The sequence below is a fragment of the Nomascus leucogenys genome, chromosome 8, assembly GCF_006542625.1.
Source record: "Nomascus leucogenys isolate Asia chromosome 8, Asia_NLE_v1, whole genome shotgun sequence".
NCBI classification, from domain to species: Eukaryota; Metazoa; Chordata; class Mammalia; order Primates; family Hylobatidae; genus Nomascus; species Nomascus leucogenys.
The window spans coordinates 66,588,989-66,614,875 of NC_044388.1; the positions used below are offsets into that span (position 1 = coordinate 66,588,989).

Genomic DNA, 25,887 nt, shown 5'->3' on the forward strand with positions numbered 1-25,887 from the left:
TACAATACTGTATCATAATATGATCACAACCTTGTGAAAACATTCACGTTATGAGCAGACAAAAAAGATGAGAAGAAAATACATCACCATCATAGCAGTAATTATCTCCAGTGATAGGACTTGATTGCTTTTCTTTTTCTTTTTAGACTTCCCAAATTTTCAATGCATAAAGGACTATTTGTCATATTTAAATATAAATAACTTAATATTTTATGGTATATTTCATTTCTAAATATCTGCCTTGATTATCCTCCTATTGTTGAAAGTTAACACCAATAGTGAAATAAATTTCTATTAATACCCACCGTTCAGGAATCACAGATTTTCAGACATATTTTCAGCTCACAAATTACAGCTACACATAAGTAATAAATCTGGGACATGACTATTTTCTGCAAATCAGAATGACTATGCTTAAGGCACATAAACAGAATTCTATCCGATTCCCATTAACTCAGCCACTGGTGAATTTGTCATATAATGTTTTATAAGGCAAAAAGCACATCACATAAGAAGTGATTGGAAAGTCAGAGCTGTAGGGATTAAAGATAATTTTTAATTTTTTTTTTTTTTTTTTTTTTGAGACAGAGTTTTGCTCTTGTTGCCCGGGCTGGAGTGCAATGGCTTGATCTCGGCTCACCACAACCTCCACCTCCTGGGTTCAAGCAATTCTCCTGACTCAGCCTCCCGAGTAGCTGGGATTACAGGCATGTGCCACCATGCCCGGCTAATTTTTTGTATTTTTAGTAAAGACGGGGTTTCACCATGTTGGCCAGGCTGGTCTCGAGCGCCCATCCTCAGGTGATCCGCCCGCCTCGGCCTCCCAGAGTGCTGGGATTACAGGCATGAGCCACTGTGCCCGGCCGATAACTGATTTTTTAAAAGCACTCAGTAGAAATCTTTCTCTGAAACACCTTTCAGAAAGAGTAGGTGTAGGCTGAGCAGCACTTTGGGAGGCTGAGGTGGGAGGATCACCTGAGGCCAGGAGTTCGAGATCATGCTGGGCAACATAGTGAGACCTCGTCTCTACTAAAAATAAAAAAAAATTGGCTGGGTGTGGTGGCACACACCTGCAGTCCTGTCTACTCAGGAGGCTGAGGCAGAAGGATTGCTTAAGCCTGGGAAATTGAGGCCGCAGTGAGCTATAATCACACCACCGTACTCCAGCCTGGGTGACAGAGTGAGACCCTGTCTCAAAATAAAAAATAAAAATAAGGAGTAGGTGCGACATAAACATATACATGTATACACACACATTGAAATTGCTCCCTTGTATTAAAATAAAACAATGACAGGTATGTACTACAGTTGTGACTTGGTAAATTGCTTGAACTAATATCTCCATGGCTTAGGTTTGTATTTGTCACTTCATTCTGCCAATGAATCCTGTCAGCTGGGAGCTCTCTCATAGGTACATCTTTTGGGCCACCTTTTGTGGTCCCTAAACCATTCTTTATGGAGCCAAATCTCTGACTTCCCAGTGATAGCTGTTTAAGCTTTGGTTATATTTCTTTGTATTTTTCTTTCCACATTCACCCAAACAGACTGATTATTACGTACCTTTCTTACTTTGTCCTGTCTGCTACTGATAACATTGTCTATACTGGAGCATTCATGCCTGCTTCATAGGCAGGGCAAGGCATTTATAAACCACTGTGTGCAGGGCACAGAGGCTCAGATAATCTGTTACTTAAATAACAAAATGAAACAAGAAGCATTTTTGGGAAATCCTGAAAACAATTTAATTGCTCTAAAATAATTTACATGTGGTATATCTTCCATCTTGAGATTTTAAGAAGTCAGTATTCCCCAGTGAAGACACATATTACATAAAAGACCAACTACCTAAGGATATCTCATTTGTATTATTTAAGATTCTTTGGGCACAAGTGCAAGAGGAAAGGACTCTATCCCATGGACACAGGGTGTTCTTCCCCACGCTGGGCAGCTGGGCTTCAGGGAAGATGAAAATGGACCCAGAACACAGGTGGCCTCTCTTTGGTTCTCATCTCTTTCTGCAGATCAGCATTCTGTTTCTCAGATCCATGTGCTGGAATGTGGCTGCCCCACAGCTCCCAGGTGTACACAGATTCCCCATTCAGCAGTCAGCTTGCCTTTCTTTCTTTTCTTTTTTTCTTTCTTCTTCTTCTTTTTTTTTTTTTTTTTTGAGATAGAGTCTTGCTGTGTTGCCCAGGCTGGAGTGCAGTGGCGTGATCACTGCAACCTCCGCCTCCTAGGTTCAAGTGATTCTCCTGCCTCCGCCTCCTAGGTTCAAGTGATTCTCCTGCCTCAACTTCTCGAGTAGCTGGGACTACAGGCGCGTGCCACCATGCCTGGCTAATTTTTTGTATTTTTAGTAGAGACCGGGTTGCTTTTCTATTCCTAAGTCCAAAAGCCTATAAAGAGGGCCAGCACAACGGCTCATACCTGTAATCCTAGCACTTTGGGTGGCTGAGACAGGAGGACTGCTTGAGGCCTCACGTCAAGTTCGACATCAGCCTGGGCAACAAAGTGAGACCCTGTCTCTACACAAAAGTAAAATCGAAAGTCTCTGGGGAGAATTGTGTTGGTCCAGCTCGGGTTAGTTGTCCATTCAACTGGTGATACAGGCAGAGTTGGGGAGTCATGGCTTCTGAAGCCCACACTGTAGACTGGGAGCAGGTCTCAGAGAAGCAAGAATCACTGTGAGCAAGGAGTTGCTTCAAACTAATAGCCTTACAAATCTATTAGAATACATCAGTGGCAGAGAGCTTCTAGGGTAGAAGTTTGTACATGCAGGCCAAGGGGAACTAGAGAGGCTGACAAGACATAACTCTGGGGAGAGTACCATAGCTTTCACCAACGTTAAAGGGGACCCCAAACCTCCCATTAACGACCTTTAAGCCAGCACACGCGCATGCGTGCGCACACACACACATAACTCGTTTTTTATAAGACACAACCATCCTATTAACATGAGCTAAACAATCTAAACCATTTAGTTGTTGGGTAGTACAGAGTCATAGAGGACTGTCTGATATAACAAAATGTGGTTAAAGAAAAACTGAGAAATCTAACCTTTCATAATAAACAGCCATGAATCCAGCTCTAAGTACATTATATTTTATAAGACCTGATGATTTAAACAGATTAAATTATAAAAAACAACAATTGCCAAACTCAGAGAAAACTTAAAGAAAAATTTATTCTTAGAATTTGGGAATGTTTGTTCCATATAGATTGTTTAATTAAAGTTTATTTGTTTCTTGATTCTGTTACAGATTGTTTAATTAACATTTGTTTCTTGATTCTGTTATATATATGGAGAAACCATGTGAGAAGGGATGCTAGGATCTGAGTAAAAGACAAGGGTTTATAGTAAAAACTAATCTTTTATATAACTTTTGGGACCACCTTGAACCCTACTGAAGTGTTATATTTCTTCAACAATTCTAAATTTCATAAAGAATGTCAGGCCAGGCGCAGTGGCTCACGCCTGTAATCCCAGCACTTTGGGAGGCCGAGGTGGGTAGATCACCTGAGGTCAGGAGTTCGAGATCAGCCTGACCAACATGGTGAAACCCTGTCTCTACTAAAATTACAAAAAATTAGCTGGGCGTGGTGGCGCACACCTGTAATCCCAGCTACTCGGGAGGCTGAGGCAGGAGAATCACTTGAACCTGGGAGGCAGAGGTTGCAGTGAGCTGAGATTGCGCCATTGCACTACAGGTTGGGCAACAAGAACGAAACTCCATCTCAAAAAGATAAAATAAATGCCAGTTTCTCTGTGTGTATTATATTTAATATGTATTGCATTTTAAAATTTTTTTTAATTGTACAGGTAACACACGCTGATTGGTAAAATATCTTGCAATCTGCAAGACACACAGGCATAATCTTTCACATCATAATTTCTTCTCCAAAGGAGCTACTTTAAAAGTTTAGTTACATCTTTTTCTTCTAAAACATTTTTAGAAAAAGTAAACGGTTTTACTAAAAAGTCATTTTTAGTAAAGATCTATCATATGATTTATAAACAATTTAAAAAATTCATCCATGACATTTTCAGGCTTTAGTATAATTTTCAATTCCTCAAAACATGTCAATGTGATTTTATTTTATCTATGTCTCATTTACTTTTCTGTAAGTAGATACAACTTTTCAAAAAGATAGTCAATTCCCCAACTTTTATGTCGTTCTTCAAAAGCATCAACCTTCTCAAGACAACATATATTGCATATTTTACCTGAAACAAGAAAGAGTAACACGTTAAAATACTATGAAGAATGACTTCAGGGATTCTTTTAAAAATATACTCAAAATTGGCTGGGTGCGGCGGCTCCCCCCTGTAATCCCAACACTTTGGGAAGCCGAGGCAGGTGGATCACTTGAGGTCAGGAGTTCATGACCAGCCGGCCAAGATGGTGAAACTCTGTCTCTACTAAAAATACAAAATGAGCCGGGTATGGTGGCACATGCCTGTAATCCCAGCTACTTGGGAGGCTGAGGCAGGAGAATCGCTTGAACTCGGGAGATGGAGGTTGCAGTGAGCTGAGATTGCACCATTGCACTCTAGCCCAGGCAACAAGAGCGAAACTCCATCTGAAAACAAACAAACAAAACCTTGAAATTATTTTAAAACAGTGTACACTAAACATTTTTCTCTTCTTTTTAATCAAAACAAAGGAATGCTAAGGGCAAATTTCCTGAACTCTGAATTGTTATTATCACTTTTAACTCCCAAGAGTAAAAATAAATACACCACTGGGCATGGCGGTTCATGCCTCTAATCCCAGTACTTTGGGAGGCCAAGACAAGAGGATCACTTGAGCCCAGGAGTTCGAGACCAGCCTGGGCAACGTGGTTAAACCTCATCTCTACAAAAAAATACAAAAATTAGCTAAGCATTGTGGTGCATGCCTCTGGTCCCAGAACCTTGGGAGGCTGAGGTGAGAGGATCACTTGTGCCCAGGGAGGTCGAGGCTGCAGTGAGCTGTGATTGCACTTCTGTACTCCATCCTGGGTGACAGAGCAAGATCCTATCTCAAAAATAAATAAATAAATAGAAATACACCATCTCTCTAGAAAAGTTCAAATACCTTTAACATAGAGCATATAGCATATATACAGAGCATATTTACAGAGATTAGTTCCTTTTCTAAGATAAAACAACTTTCAATAAAATGGTCTTTATCTTTTAAATTTTATAGACATACTCTAGATACTAATATACTAATAGTTCACAATAGGTTTTTTTTTTTTTTTTTTAGATGGAGTCTCACTCTGTTACCCAGGCTGGAGTGCAGTGGCACAATCTTGGCTCACTACAATCTCTGCCTCCCAGGTTCAAGCAATTCTCATGCCTCAGCCTCTCAAATAGTTGGGACTACAGGCACATGCCACCACACTGGCCTAATTTTTGTATTTCTGTAGAGACGGGGTTTCGCCATGTTGGCCAGGCTGGTCTCGAACTCCTGGCCTCAGGTGATCTGCCCACCTTGGCCTCCCAAAGTGCTGGAAATACAGGCATGAGCCAGCACGCCCAGCCCAAAAGAGTTAACTTGACTTTATTTAAAAAGTTACAGCATAAGTCCACAAACTTACCAAACAACCTTTCAATTTCAGCATGTGGAACATAAAATGGTGGACCTAGGTAAAAGAGAAATAAATTCTGAGTTTATTTCCAATGACCTAGGTGTACTTGTTCTATATACAACTTCATTATCCAAATAGGTAATGATGTGGCATGTTCTTCTCATTCTTCTTTTGCAAATCTCATACTAAAGAAATAAATTGGCTTACTGAGAGGATGGCAATGTTACATCCCCATCATATCCATCTTTAGCTTAGATCAGACAGCTAAGCCAGTCAAAGGACTTAGGCTCATTGAAATCAGAGTGGATTCCATCAGCAGATTCCTTTGGAGTTTCAACCATCTTCTAGCATATTGATTTTCTACCAACTCCTGCACTCACCCACATTTTATATACCTGTCCCGCTCTGCTGCAGGATATAGACTATAAGGAAGCTGAGCTTCCGCCCCGTTCTAAGAGCAGTATCCTCAGACTCCACCTCCAGACAGTGCCTGCTGTATTTTCTTCCCAAAGGTTCTTTGTTAGGGCTTCTATTCATTAATGGAATTTAAATCAGATTAGCAGAGCTAACTTCTGCCTCTATTAATTTCTATTTCCATTTGATTGTCTCTGATTTAATTAGGGACACTAGGTCTCATCTTTTAATGAGTTTTTAAGACCCCAATTTATTCAAGCAGAAACAAAATACTAGCTGGGCACGGTGCCTCATGCCTGTAATCCCAGCACTTTGGGAGGCCGAGGAGGGTGGATCACCTGAGGTCAGGAGTTCCAGACCAGCTTGGCCAACATGGTGAAATCCTGTCTCTACTAAAAATACAAAAATTAGCTGGGCATGATGGCACACACTGTAATCCCAGCTACTTGGGAGGCTGAGGCAGGAGAATCGCTTGAACCCGGAAGGCAGACGTTGCAGTGAGCCGAGATCAAACCACTGCGCTCCAGCCTGGGCCACAGAGTGAGACTGTGTCTCAAAAACAAAACAAAACAAAAAAACCAAAATACTAACATATGTAAATATTTACAAAACAAGCATGTCAAAAAGCTCAGTTGAAAATCAAAAAGGTGATTCTTACAAATTAAAAGTCTATGTATTTCTCCAGCCATGACAAAGGTTAAGTTTCAATGTTTGAATGCATTAAAATGAGTCCAGGAGAAAACACACCCCCAACAGATTCAAAACAAATAAAAGAATGCAATAGATAGATTATAAAACTTCAGAAATTAAAAAAGGACAATAATTTAGAGTTTTTCCTGCACAACTTCTGCATCCCCGTATTCACTTCTCACCCCGTGCTTGTGTATGTGAAGGCATCTGTCTAACACATCACTACCACTTGGGTGATATGGATTTGCAGTATCCAACCACATTCCTCCTTCCTCCCAACAGGGCTCATGAGATTTCTCTTCTATATCAGGATCATCCATTTCCCCCCTCTTCTCCAGTCTGAGTTGTGAATGGTAAACAAAATGGGAAAGGAATACAAGAAAATCATGTACAATATAGGAAGAGAAAAAAATGCTTATAGTTCCCATTAGTCAAAACTGGAATTATCTCCATGTATATATGCAGTATGCTTCCTATGAGATAAATTGGGAGAAAATATTTCTTATCCATGTCATAGAATTTATATTAAGAAACCAGGCAACTGGTAAAAGAAAAAAAAAAAAACCCAACAACTTTACCTGGATGTTTAGTTGGATCATAAGAAAGAACACACAGGAGATATTGAAACTTCTTTCCAAGGAGGGATAACATTATATCTGCATAGCTACAAAGAACACAAGAAGGTATTTATTACATTTCTCTACACAGGCAAAGGCTGGAGAGACAAAAGGCAGGGAAGGAAGCCAGAAATTACTTTCACTGAGATTAGTGAGTTTAAATTCTCCTAATAATCACAAGAGGTTGATTCTCATTTTAAAAGTGAGAAATGGGTTTAGCAAATTATGGCCCCTGCCTAAGCTGGGAATTGGTCCAGATGGGAATCAAATCGAGGCCTGCTTCCAGAGCTGATCAGAGCAGAAGACATTACATAAGGATGGGTAGAGACTCCTTCTGGCCTGATGAGGTACTCGAGGGCCTGCTGACCTTGGATGCCTGTGTGCTTGAAGGCAGTGGTTTCTAGACCAGGCTGGGTGTCAAAATCACCGGGGTGCTTGTTGAAAGAAAAGATGCCTGAGCTCCATCCCCACAGACCGATGTAGTCAGTTTGCCATGGGGCCTGGGATGCTGCAATTTAACAAATATCCTGGGTGACTAGGACCCCTCCAGGGGCCTTACGTAAGAGGAAACACAATTCTTTTCCTCTATTTAGTTAGAGAGAAATGAGAGTAACAAGCAGGCCAAAAAAAGGTGGCATGAAATTAAAGTTCTGCAAGTGTGGCATAAACCATGAGTGCAATGGAAGTGTCCTTTGAGTAGGTGCCTCAGGGAGCCAGGTCTGATTGGCTCAGAGTGGGAAGCTGATGCTAACAGGACCCATCAATAGACTGAGCAGAAGCCAGCGCTGGACCAGGTACAGACGATGAGTTGACCAATCAGATGACTGACTTGGAAACTGAATTAAGAGACCAAAGAGGAATTGCTAATTAGCTGTGGTCCTACTGAAAGTTGGAGCTTTTGTGTTGCATGGTGGTTGGAGCAAGGAGGCTGAGGGTTGAAGGCAAGTCAGCTATGTGGGAATAAAAATGGAGGAAGCTGAGGGATAAGGAAAGGACAGGAGATGCATGCAGGGTGGTAGAGAGGCCATGAGAGACAGGCCAAGGACAAAGATGGACACTCTTCCCCACACTGAGGAAGGAGCCTGGGCTCTTGGCACTCCAGTTTCTATGGAGCCTGGGTAGACTGTGATCTACGTCCAGAGGTCTGCTAGAAGTTGGGGAGGCGAGTGCAGACTCTGTGAGATGCCCAAGCTCAAACCCCAGTTCCTCTGCTGACTGGCTATGTAAGCTTCACAAATTCTTAACCTTTCTGTGCCTCAGTTTCCTCACCTGTAACATGAGGATAAGACTAATAACCACCTCACAAACTGTGAGAATTCAACAGTGGATCACTCTTCCTTGTAGGTGAAAGAACCAGATCAAAGCAAACTTTTGAACAGAAACTGTTACTTTCTGATTCTTGTTTTTCAGAAGAAACTTGCTGTCCCCATGAAGGTGATGTCAGACTGGTTTGGTAGGGTTTCTTAGGACTGAAAGACTTCATTCCTCTTAGAATGTGAACTTTTTCTCTCTCAACCAGTCTCAAAAAATCCAGAAAAATGAGGTCTGCCCTACTGGTTTACGTTAGGCAAGAACTCGAGAGTCACAGCAGAAAATACATCAGTACGTGACAATGTACAATTTAAGGAGAAGACACCCAGTCCTAATGAGAGCACAAATATAATGTGCTAACGTGGTCAGTACTGAGTACTAGCATGTAGATAAAGAACTAAGGTACTAAGTACCAGCACATATATAAAATACTAAGATAAGGCCGGGCATGGTGACTTACATCTGTAATCCCAGCACTTTGGGAGGCCAAGGTGGGTGGATCACCTGAGGTCGGGAGCTCGAGACCAGCCTGACCAACATGGAGAAACCCCGTCTCTACTAAAAATACAAAATTAGCTGGGTGTGGTGGCGCATGCCTGTAATCCTAGCTACTCAGGAGGCTGAGGCAGGAGAATCACTTGAACCCAGAAGGCGGGGGGGTTGCAGTGAGCCGAGAGCACACCATTGCACTCCAGCCTGGGCAACAAGAGTGGAACTCTGTCTCAAAAAAAAAAAAACATAAGATACTACCAGTACGTAGTAAAGTAATACTGCCCTTACTCAGAGTGCAGTTCGCTTCTTCCATTCATTTATTTAAACAACATTTATTAAGCTCTTACTAGGTGCTAAATATATATTCTATCAGACACTGGGGAAATAACTGACTGCAGGTGATCTGCCCACCTCAGCCTCCCAAAGTGCTGGATCCGCTCTTGGTCTGCACTTGGTGACTTTCAGTTTGCTTCCCACTGCTTGGTGGATTTTACCATGCCAATCAGAGCCTGTAGAAGGACTAACCTCTAAGGAATGGATGAACATCTTTAGGGAGTGGGAAACACCTACAAATTTAGACATTAGCAGATGGGGTTTCATATACAAATGTGTCTCATGGAGACAGAGGTCTCAGTGATATTTTGAGTTGTTAAAGGACACTGATGTCACAAGGAAAATGCAAAGCAGACACTGGACGTGTGATGTGGATGTTTCGGAGAAAGAAAAGAGCTGAAAATGTAAAGATTGTCAGAGCAAATACCATGTATAATTTGTTCAGTTATTTCCCCCGCCTCTGGCATAGTATATATTTAGAGCATCACAGGAACTTAGTAAATATTTGTTGAATAGCTGAATGAAAGTAACAGAATTGATCTTTAAAGATTTTATTTTTCAGCCAGGAGTGGTGGCTCACGCCTGTAATCCCAGCACCGGGTGGCCGAGGCAGGTGGATCATCTGGGGTCGGGAGTTCGAGACCAGCCTGACCAACATGGAGAAACCCCGTCCTTGCTAAAAATACAAAAAAATTAGCCAGGTGTGATGGAGCATGCCTATAATCCCAGCTACTTGGCAGGCTGAGGCAGAAGATTCGCTTGAACCCGGGAGGCAGAGGTTGCGGCGAGCCGAGATAGTTCCATTGTACTCCAGCCTGGGCAACAAGAGTGAAACTCCATCTCGAAAAAAAAGATTTTATTTTTCTCTCATAAAATGTTTTTTTTCTTTCTGGTAGGACAAATATTGGCAATTTTTGGGTGAGAGCAAAAGGCTGAGGATGGTGGTCCCTTGGGGAATCACGACTTTTAGGTATGCAAGGAGGATGGGAGTTCTGGAAAAGAGATAAAGGAGGAGCGGTGACAAAGAGAGGGAAACAGGAGCATGAAAATTAAGATGTGGCATGGTCTAATTTAAAAAGATTAGGTTTGGCAGTAAACCTCATTGATGAAACAATTTTAAAAAATAAAAATCTTATTTCACTGATACGGAGCCTAACCTGTTTTTTTTTTTTTTTTTTGAGATGAAGTTTCGCTCCGTTGCCCAGGCTGGAGTGCAGTGGCACAATCTCGGCTCACTGCAACCTCCACCTCCTGGGTTCAAGCAATTCACCTGCCTCATTCTCCCAAGTAGCTGGGGCTACAGGTGTGCGCCACCAAGCCCAGCTAATTTTTGTATTTTTATAGAGATGGGGTTTCACTGTGTTGGCCAGGTTGGTCTCAAACTCCAGATCTCATGATCCGCCCACTTAAGCCTCCCAAAGTGCTGGGATTACAGGCATGAGCCACTGCGCCCAGCCTCCTTTTTGGCCAAGTGACGAGTCTGCTCCATACAACTAAGTAATTCAGTATTTACATGCTATATCCAAGTAAGTATATAAATGACATTATTTGAATTGAAAGAGTGTACAGATGTGGACACATTTTACTCAGTATGCTTTCTCACTCATATTTTAATTTTATTTTCTAACAAGACTGGGTATAATAAGAATGGTCACCAAAAACATCAATAACAAATGTTTCAATAATAACAGCTCTTATTTATACAGTTCTTTAGAGATGACAAGGTATTTCCCACATATTTCATTTCTTTCAATTCCCATAAAAACGCTTTGAGGTAGTCTAACAAAGGGATCATGGGTGTGGACTTTATTTTATTTCACTTTTTTGAGATGGAGGGTCGCTCTTGTCGTTCAGGCTGGAGTGCAATGGCGTGATCTTGGCTCACTGCAACCTCTGCCTCTTGGGTTCAAGTGATTCTCCTGCCTCAGCCTCTTGAGTAGCTGGGATTACAGGCCACCACATTGGGCTAATTTTTGTATTTTTAGTAGAGATGGGGTTTTACCATGTTGGCCAGGCTGGTCTTGAACTCCTGACCTCAGGTGATCCGCCCACATTGGCCTCCCAAAGTGCTAGGATTATAGGCATGAGCCACCGCGCCCAGCCACGAGTATGAACTTTAAAGCCAAACACTCTGGTTTTGAATCTCAACTCTGTCACATACCAGCTGCTTAACTTTGGACAAGTAACTTAATCTCTTTGACCTCAGTTTCCTCATCTGTCTAATGGAATAGTAGCTTATACCTCACAGAATTAAATGTTAAACCACATGAAATATTTTGATTTTTTTTTTTAATATTTTAGAGACAAGGTCTTGCTCTGTCATTCAGGTTGGGGTACAGTGATACGATCATAGCTCACCGCAGCTTTGAACTTCTGGGCTCACCCTCCTGCCTCAGCCTCCCAAGTAGCCACCATGGTCAGATAATTTTAAAAATATTTTGTAGAGGTGGCATCTTGCTTTGTTGCCCAGACTGGTCTCAAACTCCTGGGCTCAAGTAATCCTCCTGCTTTGGCCTTCCACAGTGCTGGGATTACATGTATGATCCACCACACCCAGCCCACATAAAGTATTTTGAACAATACTTGGCATAGACAAGTGACCAATAAGTATTACCTGGTAATGTTAGTGGAGGTGGTGATGATTGTGTTAGTATTACAGAAATATTCCCATTTTGCAGGAGTAAACCAAAGCTTAGAGAAGTTGAATACTTGGACCAAGGCCACACAGCTTGAAAGTGATTGAGCCACAAGCCTTATAGCTTTATACCCAGGTATCTATTGTCAAATCCTATGCTTTTTAGACAAAGCTAGTATTGGATTTAGGTTTTTATAAATTCCAAACGTAATAACCTATTTCAAACTCATAAAAGTCTAGCTGATTTTCTAGAACCCAGAAAAAGTATAGTATACTAAAAAATTAAGAAGGCTAAACAAAAAAAGAAAAATTACTTACCATTTGCGATCACCTGGATTAATGGCAACTAATGCTCCTCTATCCCAAATCATGTCAAATTTGCCAATGTTTGTCCTACCAGAAAGAGAAAAAACATTTTATGGGAGAAAAATCAAAACTTTAAGAAGATGAGCAGCGTCCCCCATGGTGCATGCTGGTACTTCAACAATCGTCAAGGTATTAGGATCTCACGTCTGCGTTTCCTCCTAGAGTCCATAAGGATGTGTGGACCTGGGTGTGGAGAGCTGTCCATCCCCTCATGGTTTTAGGAGCCTGTGGCAGCAGCCTCCCCACTCTGTTATGATTTGGGGGCATGAATAAGGAACAAAGGACAGTGTGCAACAACTCTGCTCCCAGCCTCTGGCTCAGGTATCAGGGACTTTCAGGAGATGAGCTCTTATCTCCCTCGGCCACTTGAAATTCATTTCTATTACAGGCCCAGGTGCAAGGTAGAAGGCACTATCTTACTCACCTTTCTTTTTCCCTAGCTGCCTCAGTTTCCCATAGTTTGGGAGATAAACAAAGACAAAACACATTAAAGTGTGCAGACAAGTGTGTAATAAAAATATCTGCAGAATAGACATTCAAAAAAATGCTTTGTGGATGTTACACAAGTGGAGGGGAGTGAGGAAGATACCTCCACTCCCATGCCTGCACTGCCTGGCAAGCATTCCAATTTTTTAAAGTACAGATGTAGTATTCAACCTACCTGGGAAGATCAAAAATACTGCAACAGTACAATGAAATGTTCCCCGAAGAACTCTGTAATGAAATAATGAAAAAACAATTTTTTTTTTTTACTTAGTATGTACTTGAATAGTCAAGGAAAGAGGGCCAAGCAAAGTAAAAGTTCTAGGGAAAGAATGTGTTAATTAAACATAATTAAAGTAAATAATTTTACTGCACTTTATTGGCACCTTATTTTTTTCTTTTAAAACCTGTGTGAGGTTCTTTTGGACCAACTCAGAGGAATATCATAGAGGACAACCTTGAAGATCAGTTGGCTGTTTAATCCATCCTATCTGCTCTTTATGCCCCATCACTCTCCTCGCTCAGGGATTGATGATGTCCTTCCTGGACCACTGCCACAGCCTCCTGTTTGGTCTCTCTGCCAGGAGGCTACTTCCCTTCAAATCACTTCCTATGAGGCCTCATGGGTGATTTAAGTAGTATCTTCCCCAGGTGTCCAAGACCATGGACCCAGGCCCTGCCTGATTCCAGCTCTATCTGTCACCATGCTTCAGGAAGCACCACCAGGCTGGGCAGGTAACTCCCATCTCTTCCCTCAAAACCTGTATCTTTACACTTAGCTCCATGCATTACAAATAGCTTTGTCCCTGTTTCTCTTCTCTTCTAAACTAAGAGATTTTTGGGGGGTGGGAGCGGGGGGGGTGTACTATGTTATCTTTATCTCTTCAGTGTCTTAGGCAGGGTCTGGCACATGATGGGTTCTCAGAAAATGCATGTTAATAAAAATAAAACAAGCCTAAAAACTTGAGTACAGAGAGGTTTTGACCTCAGCTTTTATATACATATGTCTATATCTGTTTAGGTAGCTATCACCTATATTTTTAAGCCCTTGCTTCTTATACTATATAATGTCTACGGTGAATCTGCATGCTAAATAGGAACCATCGGACACATGTATGCTATCCTCATAATACTTATGCTGAGAAAAACTTTTGTAGGGATATGGATACAATTATTTACCCAGATCAAAACAAACCTTAAATACTTTGGTTCCAGGAATTTCAGTGATTGGTTCTTCTGAGTAAGAAAGATTCTGCTCTGTAAAAAATTCTCGTATCCCAAGTTCACTGATTTCCACACCAATTACACTGTGTCCTCGGTCTGCAAACCTGCATAACATCATACATTTACACTTAAATTATGTTTTCAAATGACTAAATAGAGGGTTATATTAGAGTAAGCATATATTTTCTTTAATTTAAAGGAATTTATATGAATTCAGGTTCATAGGGTTTCAAAGAACATGCAGGAAAGCAGATCTATATTATTTTCAAACCTTATAAAAATTCTGAAAAACTGACATATGAATTCAGGAAACAATAAAAATTTGGAAAATTATATATATCTTTTTTTATGTATGGAACAGTTGGAATGTAATTATAGATATTTAATACAAATTGATTTAACTAGAGGAAATGCTTTTCAATTTCTCTAAATCAGCACTGTCCATTAAAATTTTCTGCAATGATGAAAATGTCTGTATCTGTGCTGTCCAAAAAAATAGGCATTAACCACATTGGTTCTTCGTGATTGAGGAACTGAATTTTACATTTTATTTAGTTTACATTTAAATAGCCACACGTGGCTAGTAGCTACCGTACTAAAGTGAACGGGTCTAGACTATCAGCACTCATTTGTACACTAATCTTGTAGTTTCCATTTGTTTAAAATAAACACTATCCAAAAATTTGTATATTTTATCATATACAAATAGCACTGTCCTGGTAATTTTATTTATTTTATTTATTTATTTATTTATTTATGAGACGGACTCTCACTCTGTTGCCCAGGCTGGATGGAGTGCAATGGCGCCATCTTGGCTCACTGTAACCTCCACCTCCCGGGTTCAAGCGATTCTCCTGTCTCAGCTTCCTGAGTAGCTGGGATTACAGGTGCCTGCCACCATGCCTGGCTAATTTTTGTATTTTTAGTAGAGACGGGGTTTCACCATGTTGGCCAGGCTGGTCTCAAGCTCCTGACCTCAGGTGATCCACCTGCCTCAGCCTCCCAAAGTGCTGGGATTACAGGCGTGAGCTTTTTTTAACCGGGCTTTTCCTGGTAATTTTGAGGAAAAGGAGTAAATTTTTTCCTCAAAAAAAAATTTTTTTTTTGAGACAGAATCTCACTCTGTCAGCCTGGCTGGAGTATAGTGGCACAATCTCAGCTCACTGCAACCTCCACCTCCCGAGTTCAACCAATTCTCCTGCCTCAGCCTCCAGAGTAGCTGGGATTACAGGTGTGCCCCACCATACCCGGCTAATTTTTGTATTTTTAGTAGAGACGGGGTTTCACCGTGTTGGCCAGGCTGGTCTCGAACTCCTGACCTCAAATGATCTGCCTGCCTCAGCCTCCCAAAGTGCTGGGATTATAGTCCTGGTAAGTTTTATAATGAACAGAATTCAGTCTCAGGATCTTGGTCTCAAGAGAAAACAGTACCAGTGGTACAAATATCTAGGCACAGTTATGATTTTATGTCAAGTGAAATAAAAACACAGTTGTGCTATAATGTAACATGTGCCTTCCTAAAGTCACTGCACTATGCTAAATCACCAGGCTGGTGGGGAAAGTGAGGGCACAGCATTTAAAAACTTGGTCAGTGCCACATTAAAAAACGAAAACAGGAACCTAATAATAACAGTTTTATACATGTTAAATGGTTGAGAAATAGATAAATACTATAATATGGCACTTTATGGTGAAAAAGACCTAATGCTCACTGAGGTAGCTGGGGGATGTTGGTGCATTCCGTCTATTCATACCTGGCTTAGTTCAACTGGGTGCAGTTTTCTGCTTTTACCTAAGGTTTCTTATAGATGAAATCACATACAAGCAAATGTGAAATTTATTTCATGCTCAAATTGTTCCCTAATATATCAATTGAGTTAGAATTTAGTTTTGAAACAAGTATAGCAGGACTGACTGTACCTTTTATCTACAAAAGAGTATGTACTTTCAATGTGGGCAGAGCATGAACTGTTTAGTTGTAAAATGAAACATATTAATAACTTATCTTTCATCTTTCATATTTAGGATATTTGTAAACATACAGGGAGTTTTAAAATTCTCCATACATTTTTTAAGTTATAAAATGTAAACAAAAACGTTATTCAAACTGGTTGTATGTGTTTTTATTTCCGATTCAACAGATGGAAAAATGAAGCATAGCCAACTACAACCTGTAATAAAAACAAAATAAGACCAAGCACGGTGGCTTATGCCTGTTACCCCAGCATGTTGGGAGGGAGGATCTCTTGGGCCCAGGAGTTCAAGGTTGCAGTGAGCTATGATCATGCCACTGCACTCCACCCTGGGTGACAGAGTGGGACTGTCTCAAAAAACCAAAAACCTAAACCTAAATATCTTAAACATTTTGTTTTAACGCTTTTTGGCCTTAGCTCATGGTCAGTTTTTGTATTCACATCTGATATCTGTATAGACCTCAATACGTAGATCAGTTACATAAATGAAAAATCATCTACTACCATAACTTCTTAACTTCTTACATGTAATTACAGTAGCTCAGTTCTAATATATATATATAACTGTATTTATGTATATATACATATATATATAACTGTATTTATGTATATATACATATATATATAACTGTATTTATGTATATATACATATATATATATATATATTTTTTTGGAGACGGAGTCTCACTCTGTCACCTAGGCTGGAGTGCATGGGCTCACTGCAACCTCTGCCTCCGGAATTCAAGCAATTCTCCTGCTTCAGTTTCTCAGGTAGTTGGGATTACAAGTGTACACTGCCATGCCTGGCTAATTTTTGTATTTTTAGTAGAGACGGGTTTTCACCATGTTGGCCAGGCTGGTCTCGAACTCCTGACCTCAAGTGATCTGCTCACCTAATTAAAAGTGTGAGCCGCCACACCTGGTCAGTTCTGATATTTTTTGTAATGTCTTTATTACAAATGGCTTTAGACCCCAAATATTCAACAATCACATTTAATTGGCTATTTCATACCATTTTCCTAATGTTGCCTCAGAATGTGTTTGTACTACATTGTTACCATTTATGATGACATCACATGACAATCTGTTTATAGAGTTAATTTTTTCGAGGGTAGTTTTGAAAGTAACTATCTCTTCTGGCTCAATGAATTGGTTAAAATATATGTGTCATAATATAGTTTAAATATTCTCAATTTCATGACCACACTTGAATCTTAAAGTCATAGCAGCCCTCTAACAAAGGCTCTCAGCTACAGTTGAGTGTGTGCTGGCTGCAAAAATTCTATCATCTCTACTTGAAAATCAACTCCCAAAAAATGCATGCATACTCTGCGTTAGTCACTGATACTTATATTCAGAATAGACCATTTTTAGGTTATTATATTTTACATTTATTAATCTTTTATTTTAAATTTATTTTTTGAGGCAGGGTCTCACTATGTTGCCCAGACTGGTCTCAAATTCCTGGGCTCAGGAGATCCTTCTGCCTTGGCCTCCCAAAGTGCTGGGATTACAGGCGGAAGCCACCACACCTGGCGCATTTACTAACCTTTTCATACATTCTTTTTTCTTTCCTGCTCAGTGATCAAAGTTCTCAACATTCAAGCTTATAAATAAATGCATATCTTGGCAGGTATGATTGTATCTGTCTATTATCATTACAACAGAGTTCAGTATACAGAATGATGTCGAGGTGACTTTAGGGTAACTCACAGTAAAACTGGCTTGTTAAAGTGAATTCTCTTTGTAGAGAATTACTCACAAGAGATACTTTCTTAATCACTGGTTTTATAACAATGATTCATGATAACAGAAACTCCTGTGTTCCCTGGTGGGAGGGGAAGGTTGAGCTGAACTGTAGACTATGCACATTGTCCTGTCAAAAAGCTGTAATTCATTTTGAATTTCTCTGTCCACCACCATTTCAAATATCTAAAAATTAACTTAGCTAAATTCCTAAACCACCTACAAAAACCGAACCACATACAAGGATCCAGGAAATGTAAAAGCGAAGGCTGTTTTTTCTCCCCCCATTGGCTCCAAACTGATTTTTTAATTTCAAAACTCACTCCAGAAAGACTTCATACCTGTTTCTGTTGTTTCTTACTGTTTGAGAATATTATTTCCAATTATATGCCCATCACTAATAGAAAAATAAGGAATCCCTGCGTATTTCCTGAAAATGGAGTTTTAAAACTCACATCCTGTTAAATCACCCAAAGAATTCATTATTAAGACAAGACAATTCTGTTAATGTTTATCTGCCCATACCATTTCATCTCAACCGCTTTTCCGCAAAGAGGAAAAAATATCCTCAGTCCACTCTTGCCTTTAAGAAAAGTATCTAAATGCTTCTTTAATAGCCTGAGGAGGGAAAAAAAAAAGGTTTTAGGACAATTGTATGGTAGGTGAATACTTTTCATTCATTATCTCACTTAATATTCCCAACAACCTTAATAAGCAGATACTATTAATTAGTATAATCTCCAGCTTACATATGAGGAAACAGGTAACTTGCTCAAACACACACCCAGTCAGTGGTAAATCTGACTTAACACCCAGGGCTTTCCTGATTCGTAATTAAAAATAATTTTTTTTCTTGGGTATGTTTTAAAAATTCTTTATTAATTCTCTAAATATATACTATTTTGGGGGTGATGGAGCCTCTGGAGCCATGGATTTTTCAACATTAATTTCATGGTACATTCTCTAAACGTGTACTCAAGCCTCAAAAGTAAACCTGAGAAGTGTAACTCTTGTAGTTTCTTGTAATTCCCTCTGTGGAGATGTGGCTCTTCTAAGGCCATCCACATGACAGAAATAACCCAATGTTTCTGGGATGATGATGATGATGATGATGTCATCTCCTGGGGAGATGGGCGTGGCTGCCCACAACAAGGAATGTCTATAATGACCACTTTACTCAGCACTGGTCCCATGCTTTATTGCTGCTATGAAGACCACTACTACATTGCACAACATCCTAGCTCACTTTTTAATTTCTGGTAACTTCTCTTCTCCCACCATAGAGATAATTCTTTAGCATCTGAACACATCCTATTGGAAAGCAAAGTCAGACACCACTGGTTTTCAGAATAAAGAATTGTAAGCATAAATACTCATTACATAGAGTAATACCCCTTGAGCACCTGTTGTAGGTATAAATATTCATGGCCAACACATAGGTGCTGCAGGGATCAAAGAACATATTTTATAAATCTAAGATGTCATCAATTGTAAGCCCCACCATTATTTACACACTGTGGGAAGAAAAGACTCTGCCGCCAATTAAACTACATCATGCCATAGATGCACTGTGACTCGGGAGACACAAAAATGTGAAGAATTAAATGTGCATCCTAAAAATTAGTCAAATAATGTGCACTTTTATTATTTCTATCTCAAAGTCAGTTTCTGATAGAACATTTCTCTACTATATACCAAGTATTTCTTACTGATGTCCTTGTTGCTGATGAAAAGCAGTGTTGCCGTTCACCCACTTGTCTTGCCATTCTTCCAGAGTTAGTACTTGGTTTTTCTGTACCTCAGTATCGGAGTACTCTTCAATGTCAGGTGAAGTTCTTGTACCATCCATAGTTTCAGAGACACCTTTGTCTCACAAGCACATGTCTTCCGTGCCTACGTGGAGAATATTTGCAATGTTGTCATTTAAGGTCATTGGAATTCTATTGATGAGCTAAATGAAAACCTATTATTCTTAGCAGTATGACTTTTTAAAAATATTTCTTTTTTTATTTTTGTTTTTATTTTTGAGAGGAGTCTCGCTCTGTCTCCCAGCCTGGGGTACAGTAGTGTGATCTTGGCTCACTGCAACCTCTGCCTCCCAGGTTCAAACAATTCTGCTGCCTCAGCCTCCCAAGTAGCTGGGACTGTAGGTGTGCACCATCATGCTCAGCTAATCTTTCTTTCCTTTTTTTTTTTTTCAGAGACAGGGTCTTGCTCTCCACCCCAGCCTGGAGACCTTGGCTTACTGCAAGCCTCAACCTCCTGGGCTCAAGCGATCCTCCAACTTCAGCCTCCCAAGTAGCTGGGACTTCAGGTACACACTACCACACCTGGCTAATTTTTTTTTTTTATTTTTTTTTTTATAGAGATGGTTCTCATTTTGTTGTCCAGACAACAAAGAACTCCTGGGCTCAAGGGATCCTTCTGTCTTGGCCTCGCAAAGCGCTGGGATTACAAGTGTGAGTCACTGCACCTAGCCATTTCAACATCCAGTAAAAAGTGATATAAAAAATTACATTCAGTGTGTCTGGTGGTAGAGTAATACCCCTTAATACACATTATAACAGATCGTTAAATAAACTGAATTCTATCTTAATATTAGTGTTTCCTCTGCTCTCACACCCTAATCATCAACACACAAGATTTCTGCGACCAAATGTGGGGGTTCTTCCCCCAGCACACCAAATACTGGACACCAGTTGGCTATCTTCTGATTTAATTCTGACATTACCTACCTGGAGATAGTGTCAGATTCTGTATGTTGGGGGCTCAGTCCCTAAGACTTCCCTCCTCACTTAGACACCAGTTGCAAGTCCAGGCCTCCTCTGGCTTCAAGTTGGGGTTCCCATACCCTCCACTTTGGGTTTGCTTAATTTGCTAGAGCAACTCACAAAACTCAGAGAAATACTTAGTTATCTTTGCACGTTTATTATAAAGGATACTGTGAAGAATATACTTGAAGAGATGTGTTAGCTACAGGACCTTCACCTGTTGAGCTATTAGGAGGCTCTCCAAACCCCATCCTCTTGGGTTTTTATGTAGGCTTCATCACATAGGCATGATTGTACTTACTCCTAATTTAACTCTAAATTCTGCCAATTGTCCCAATTTCCTATCAATACACTCTCAATCTCTCCAGTCATCAGCTATACTATCAATATCATCTTGGAGAATTCTCTCCTGGAATCTGCCCTGACTATTCTTTATTCCTGGTAGACAGCTAGCTTTCTGGGATCTCTCTTCATCATCATTCTGGAGATTTCCTTCTTGTCTGAATCTCCAGCTTTATTTCATGTCTTCCTCTTTTTTTTGTTGTTACTTTTTAGTGACCACCCTTATACTAGTGAAGCCTAACCTCCAGAGCTTCCTGAAAGAGCACAGGAAAAATATTGTTTTTCCATTTTGCATGTATAAAACACGGTTAGACTATTCCTCATCCTTGATGTATAGCTCTGCTGGGTATCAAATTCTTGGTTAGAAGTATGGGGGCCATAGGGGGTTGGCACCCTAAAGGTTTAGTGAAAAATCACGCCCAGCTCAGCCTCCTGAGTAGCTGGGATTACAGGCATACACTACCAGGTCCAGCTAATTTTTGTGTTTTTAACAGAGATGAGATTTGACCATGTTGGCCAGGCTGGTCTTGAACTCCTGGCCTCATGTGATTCACCAGCCTCGGCTTCCCAAAGTGCTGGGATTCCAGGCGTGGGCCACTGAGCCTGGCCATCCCTCTGCTTTTTTTATTTCTCCTCTGGGACCCCTATTATTTGTCTCTAGAATCTTCTGACCTGGTATGGTAAATTTCTCATTTTTTTCTATTTTTCTATATCTTCATGTTTTTGTACTATTTTCTGAAAGATTTACCTTAATTCTCATTTTTTTTAACTTCTTTTTTTTTTTTTTTTTTTTGTTATCAATCACCCAGTGCTTTGGGCGACCAAGGCGAGAGGATGGCTTGAGGCCTGGAGTTTGAGACTAGCTTGCGCAACATAGTGAGACTCCATCTCTACAAAAACAGTTTTAAAATTGTCCAGGTGTGGTGGTGCATGCCTGTAATCTTAGCTACTCAGGAGGCTGAGGCAGGAGGATGGCTTGAGCCTAGGAGTTCGAGGCTGCAGTGAGCTATGATGGTGCCACTGCACTCCAGCCTGGGCTACAGATCAAGATCTTAAGAAAAAAAAAAAAGAATAGTTACTTAAATGAATAAAGGCAAAGAATGTGGGTGGGGCTTATAATGTAGGGTGATGTGAGTGGATTTCATTTGGAAACCTAGATGTATTTATTTATTTATTAGAGGCAGGGTCTCGCTCTGTCACCCAGGCTGTAGTGCAGTGGCACAATACAGCCTCAAACTTCTGGGCTCAAGTGATCCTCCCACCTCAGCCTTCAAAGTAGCTGGGACTGCAGGTGCACACCCTCATGCCTGGCTAATATCTTTAATTTCCTTGTGCTAGTCAGACTTTCCATAGATGGATCTCCCAATTCCTGTCTTAAGGATTCTGTCGTTGGAGCCACTGTCATATACTCATATAAGAAAAGAAGAAGAGAAGTGGGCGAGGGTCCCAGCATCCAGTTTGCTGTATTCAATTAATCCTCATGTTTTCTATGTACTCCCATGCTCAGCTGTGTATCGTATCTTCTCAGTCTAGACAGACACTCTTTGTTTTACCCTTTCCAGAGAATAAACCCCCAAAGCCTGCTGGTGTGGTGAGATGTACACGCTTGGTTGCAAGAAGTTGAGGAAAGGGTCTGGGGATTTGGCCTGTTCTGAACCAGCATTTCCAGCAATCCTCCTTGTTTCAACCATACTCTCATACTTCATGGAGGTACCTGGTGCTGCTAATCCTGAGCATTTGGGGATTCTGTAATGCAAACTGGGCTGCTCAATGGCTTTCCTCATTGCTGGTTTAGAATTCAGCTTCCTTGAAGTTTGCAAAATCCTTTCCCACTTGTCCATTTGCCTTTCCAAAATTTTATTAATTTTGTCTTTCCTGTCCTGGCTATCCTAGTACTTTATGCCTTAAAAAAAAAAACCCTGTTATTTTCAGGAGGGAGCAAAAACAGATTAAAGTAGATACTGAACCATAGTTCAATATCCTATCTCTGATCCACACATTTGTATTTTCAAATAATTTTCTACAGCTTCTTTTTTCGCATGGGAAATGCACACTAAGGAAACTGAAAAAAGACAGGTACAATGTAAACTAACAAAATTCAAAGCCTCTCAACTGACTGAAGGCACACTTTCTTTCCTTTTCTTTTTTTTTTTTTTTTTTTTTTTTGAGATGGAGTTTCGCTCTTGTTGCCCAGGCTGGAGTGCAGTGGTGCGATCTTGGCTCACTACACACTTGGCTAACGGGACCCCAGAGTAATCTTGAAAACTGAGTTCTGGGCCAACAGTAGATAGAGCGTCAGATACAACTCTATACCTCCTCTCTTGCTAACCACAATTAGGCTTTGTTCCCTAAGGGCTTAAGGGAAACAAGCCCTTTCAAAAGATTCTATCACTGATATCAACCAACCCCCTGATGCTGCCCCTCCTTTTGTGCCTGATAAGAGATCATAGACCACAGAATGGTTCTGGCCAGTCTACTGAGAATGCACAGTAAGGGTTTTTCTGTCCTCTGCTTCACCTTTTGATGTAAGAGGGCCAAAAACTCCATCCTGTGATCGTGGTAACACCGCCATTTTTTGTCCATGGTACCCATGAAGCTCAATTCCTCCTTTCATAAATATTCATGAGTCATCGTACAGCTTACTGAATATGTATATTTGGCCACCTTCCTCAGCATAAATTCCTGTTCCCTTTGCTCCTCCCTGGAAGCGTCAGTTTCTGGCTTCTGGCCTGCGGCTACACTTCTCAAGCCAGTCAGAATGGCTGCTCTACAGTCTGAAACCATTTATGAGAAAAAGTTCTCCTTTCTAAATTATGAACTTCTCATTCTTCAGCTGACAGACCATAACTGCAGATCCATCTGAATGTATGAGGAAAATGCCTTTCCTTTCAATGTCAACTTTGCAATATTAAGGACAATATAACACCATTATTCTAACATTCCCTTTAAATCATTAGTGAAACTAGTTTGGATTATACTAGCATGCTATTATTGGTGGGTCTAATTTAATGATTAATCTGTGAAATAGCAAACATTGCATAAAAGCATGTATTTCAGGAAAATTTCCCCTTTTGTTGCCAAATTTGGCCTCAATATGCTTAGGATATAGGGAGGAGGTATTTCTCTCATTACTTGGTAACATGAATTCACTTCTTAGCAAATATTTGTTGACAAATGGCTTCTGCAAGACCCTGATGGTATCAGGAGGTGACTCTGAGTTTTCTGAGAGGTCAGTAGAAAGTATCTGATTTATATTGGGTACAGAAAAGCAAAAGAATGTTGCAGTTTTCTCATTTTCATTCAGAAACTCTGGAACCTAAATTCGAGGCTTCATAAAACAGTTCTCTACTTAAAAGAGTAGCATAATCTTTAACAGAGTGCCACAGCAGCCTGGAGTAGCACAGCTCTATTCCTTTCACACAAACTTGAACTGTCTAACAAAATCATGCACATAACTTAATCACGTCTTAGTTGTTTGTTTTTGAGACAGGGTCTCCCTCTCTCCCCCAGGCTGGAGTGCAGTGGTGCAATGACAACTTCCATCTCCAACACTGGGGCTCAAGCGATCCTCCCACTTCAACCTCCTGAGTACCTGGCACTACAAGGGTGCACCACCATGCCTGGCTAATTTTTAAATATTTTGTAGAGACAGGGTCTTGCTATGTTACCCAGGCTGGTCTCAAACTCCTGGGCTCAACGTCTTAGCTGTTCTAACAATTTCTCAGCATGGACTCCACTTGTACACATCATTTCTAGAGAAATAAAGTTTATTTCTATAATACAAAAAAAGTGCACATTACAAGAATTAAGGAAGGGAAATTTCACAATAATTCCTTCCCACAAACAGAAAAGTGTAGATGTGCTCCTTTGGTCATACAAGTCCTCAAGTTGTTCTAGTCTCCATTCTCACCTTTTCAAAAGCTTCTGCTATAGTTTTGTTTTTAAATTTCATAAAATTGAAGAGAAACTTTCCTAAGGTGCATAAATCTTAAAAGAGTATGACTCGGTGAATTTTTTACATATACATACACCTGTGTAACCACCGCAGAGCAAGACAGAATATTTACAGCACCCCAGTTTCCCACATCACCAGGGATCACTCACTATTTGGCAGTACTTATTTTTTCCTAAAAATCATTAATACACCAGGCTGGGGAAAAAACCGAGAGTCCGTTTCTATAAAAAAAAATTTGAAAAATTAGCCAAGCGTGGTGCAGCGAGGCTGTAGTCCCAGTTACTGAGGAGGCTGGGGCGGGAAGATCACTTGAGCCCAGGAGTTCCAGGTTACGGTGAGCTATGATTGTGCCACTGCACACTAGCATGGGCGACAGAGGGAGAACCTGTCTCTAAAAGAAAAAAAAATTAAAACACACCAGTGCTTTGGACGCACTTTAAATCTTGGACATTGGATTCAGGTCATTTACTGTCCGACCTCGTTATTCTCAGTTTCCACTTCTGCCCTGAACCCCATTTCTCAGGGCTCATTGCCAGGCTGTCTACGCTTGTAAGAATTCCTGGAAGCCCTAGCACTGGCGCATACACTCCTAGCAAATCGTTCCGTTTCTCACCCGCACCCTCCGCGCCCTAGTGAGCCTACCTCGCTTCCAGCTGGTTGCCGGCCATTGCCTCCGCCACCAGCGACGTCCCCAGGGGCGGGTACGCCTCCGCTTCCACCTCCGCCACTTCTCTGCGCCCCGCCTCCGCCCGCGCCCCGCCTCTTCCCGCGCCCTGCCTCTTTCCTGCGCCCCGCCTCAGTTCCCGCCCCGTCTCCCGAGGCCCCGTCTCCACTCCCGCCCCGTACCTCGTTGCACAGACTCCACCCTCTTCCCCAAGCGCCGGGGTTTGCGCAGCGGCGGAAATGGCCAGGGCGGAGCGAGCGCTGCGGCTGAAGCGAAGGCGGGGACCCTACCCTTCCC

The 25,887-nt window shown here is 40.9% G+C and overlaps 1 protein-coding gene across 1 annotated transcript; it reads right to left on the reverse strand.

Annotated features, from left to right (window-relative positions):
* Nucleotides 1-3,164: 3,164 nt before the first annotated feature.
* TPMT (thiopurine S-methyltransferase) lies at nucleotides 3,165-25,782 on the reverse strand. Its single transcript, XM_012509205.2, has 9 exons — nucleotides 25,569-25,782; nucleotides 19,568-19,751; nucleotides 18,384-18,476; nucleotides 14,111-14,243; nucleotides 13,094-13,146; nucleotides 12,385-12,459; nucleotides 7,257-7,342; nucleotides 5,584-5,628; nucleotides 3,165-4,225 (listed from the first exon to the last, which is right to left on the reverse strand). The coding sequence occupies exons 2-9, from the start codon at nucleotides 19,705-19,707 to the stop codon at nucleotides 4,113-4,115; spliced, it is 738 nt and encodes a 245-aa protein (XP_012364659.1). The 5' UTR covers nucleotides 19,708-19,751; nucleotides 25,569-25,782; the 3' UTR covers nucleotides 3,165-4,112.
* Between the last annotated feature and the right edge of the window lie 105 nt (nucleotides 25,783-25,887).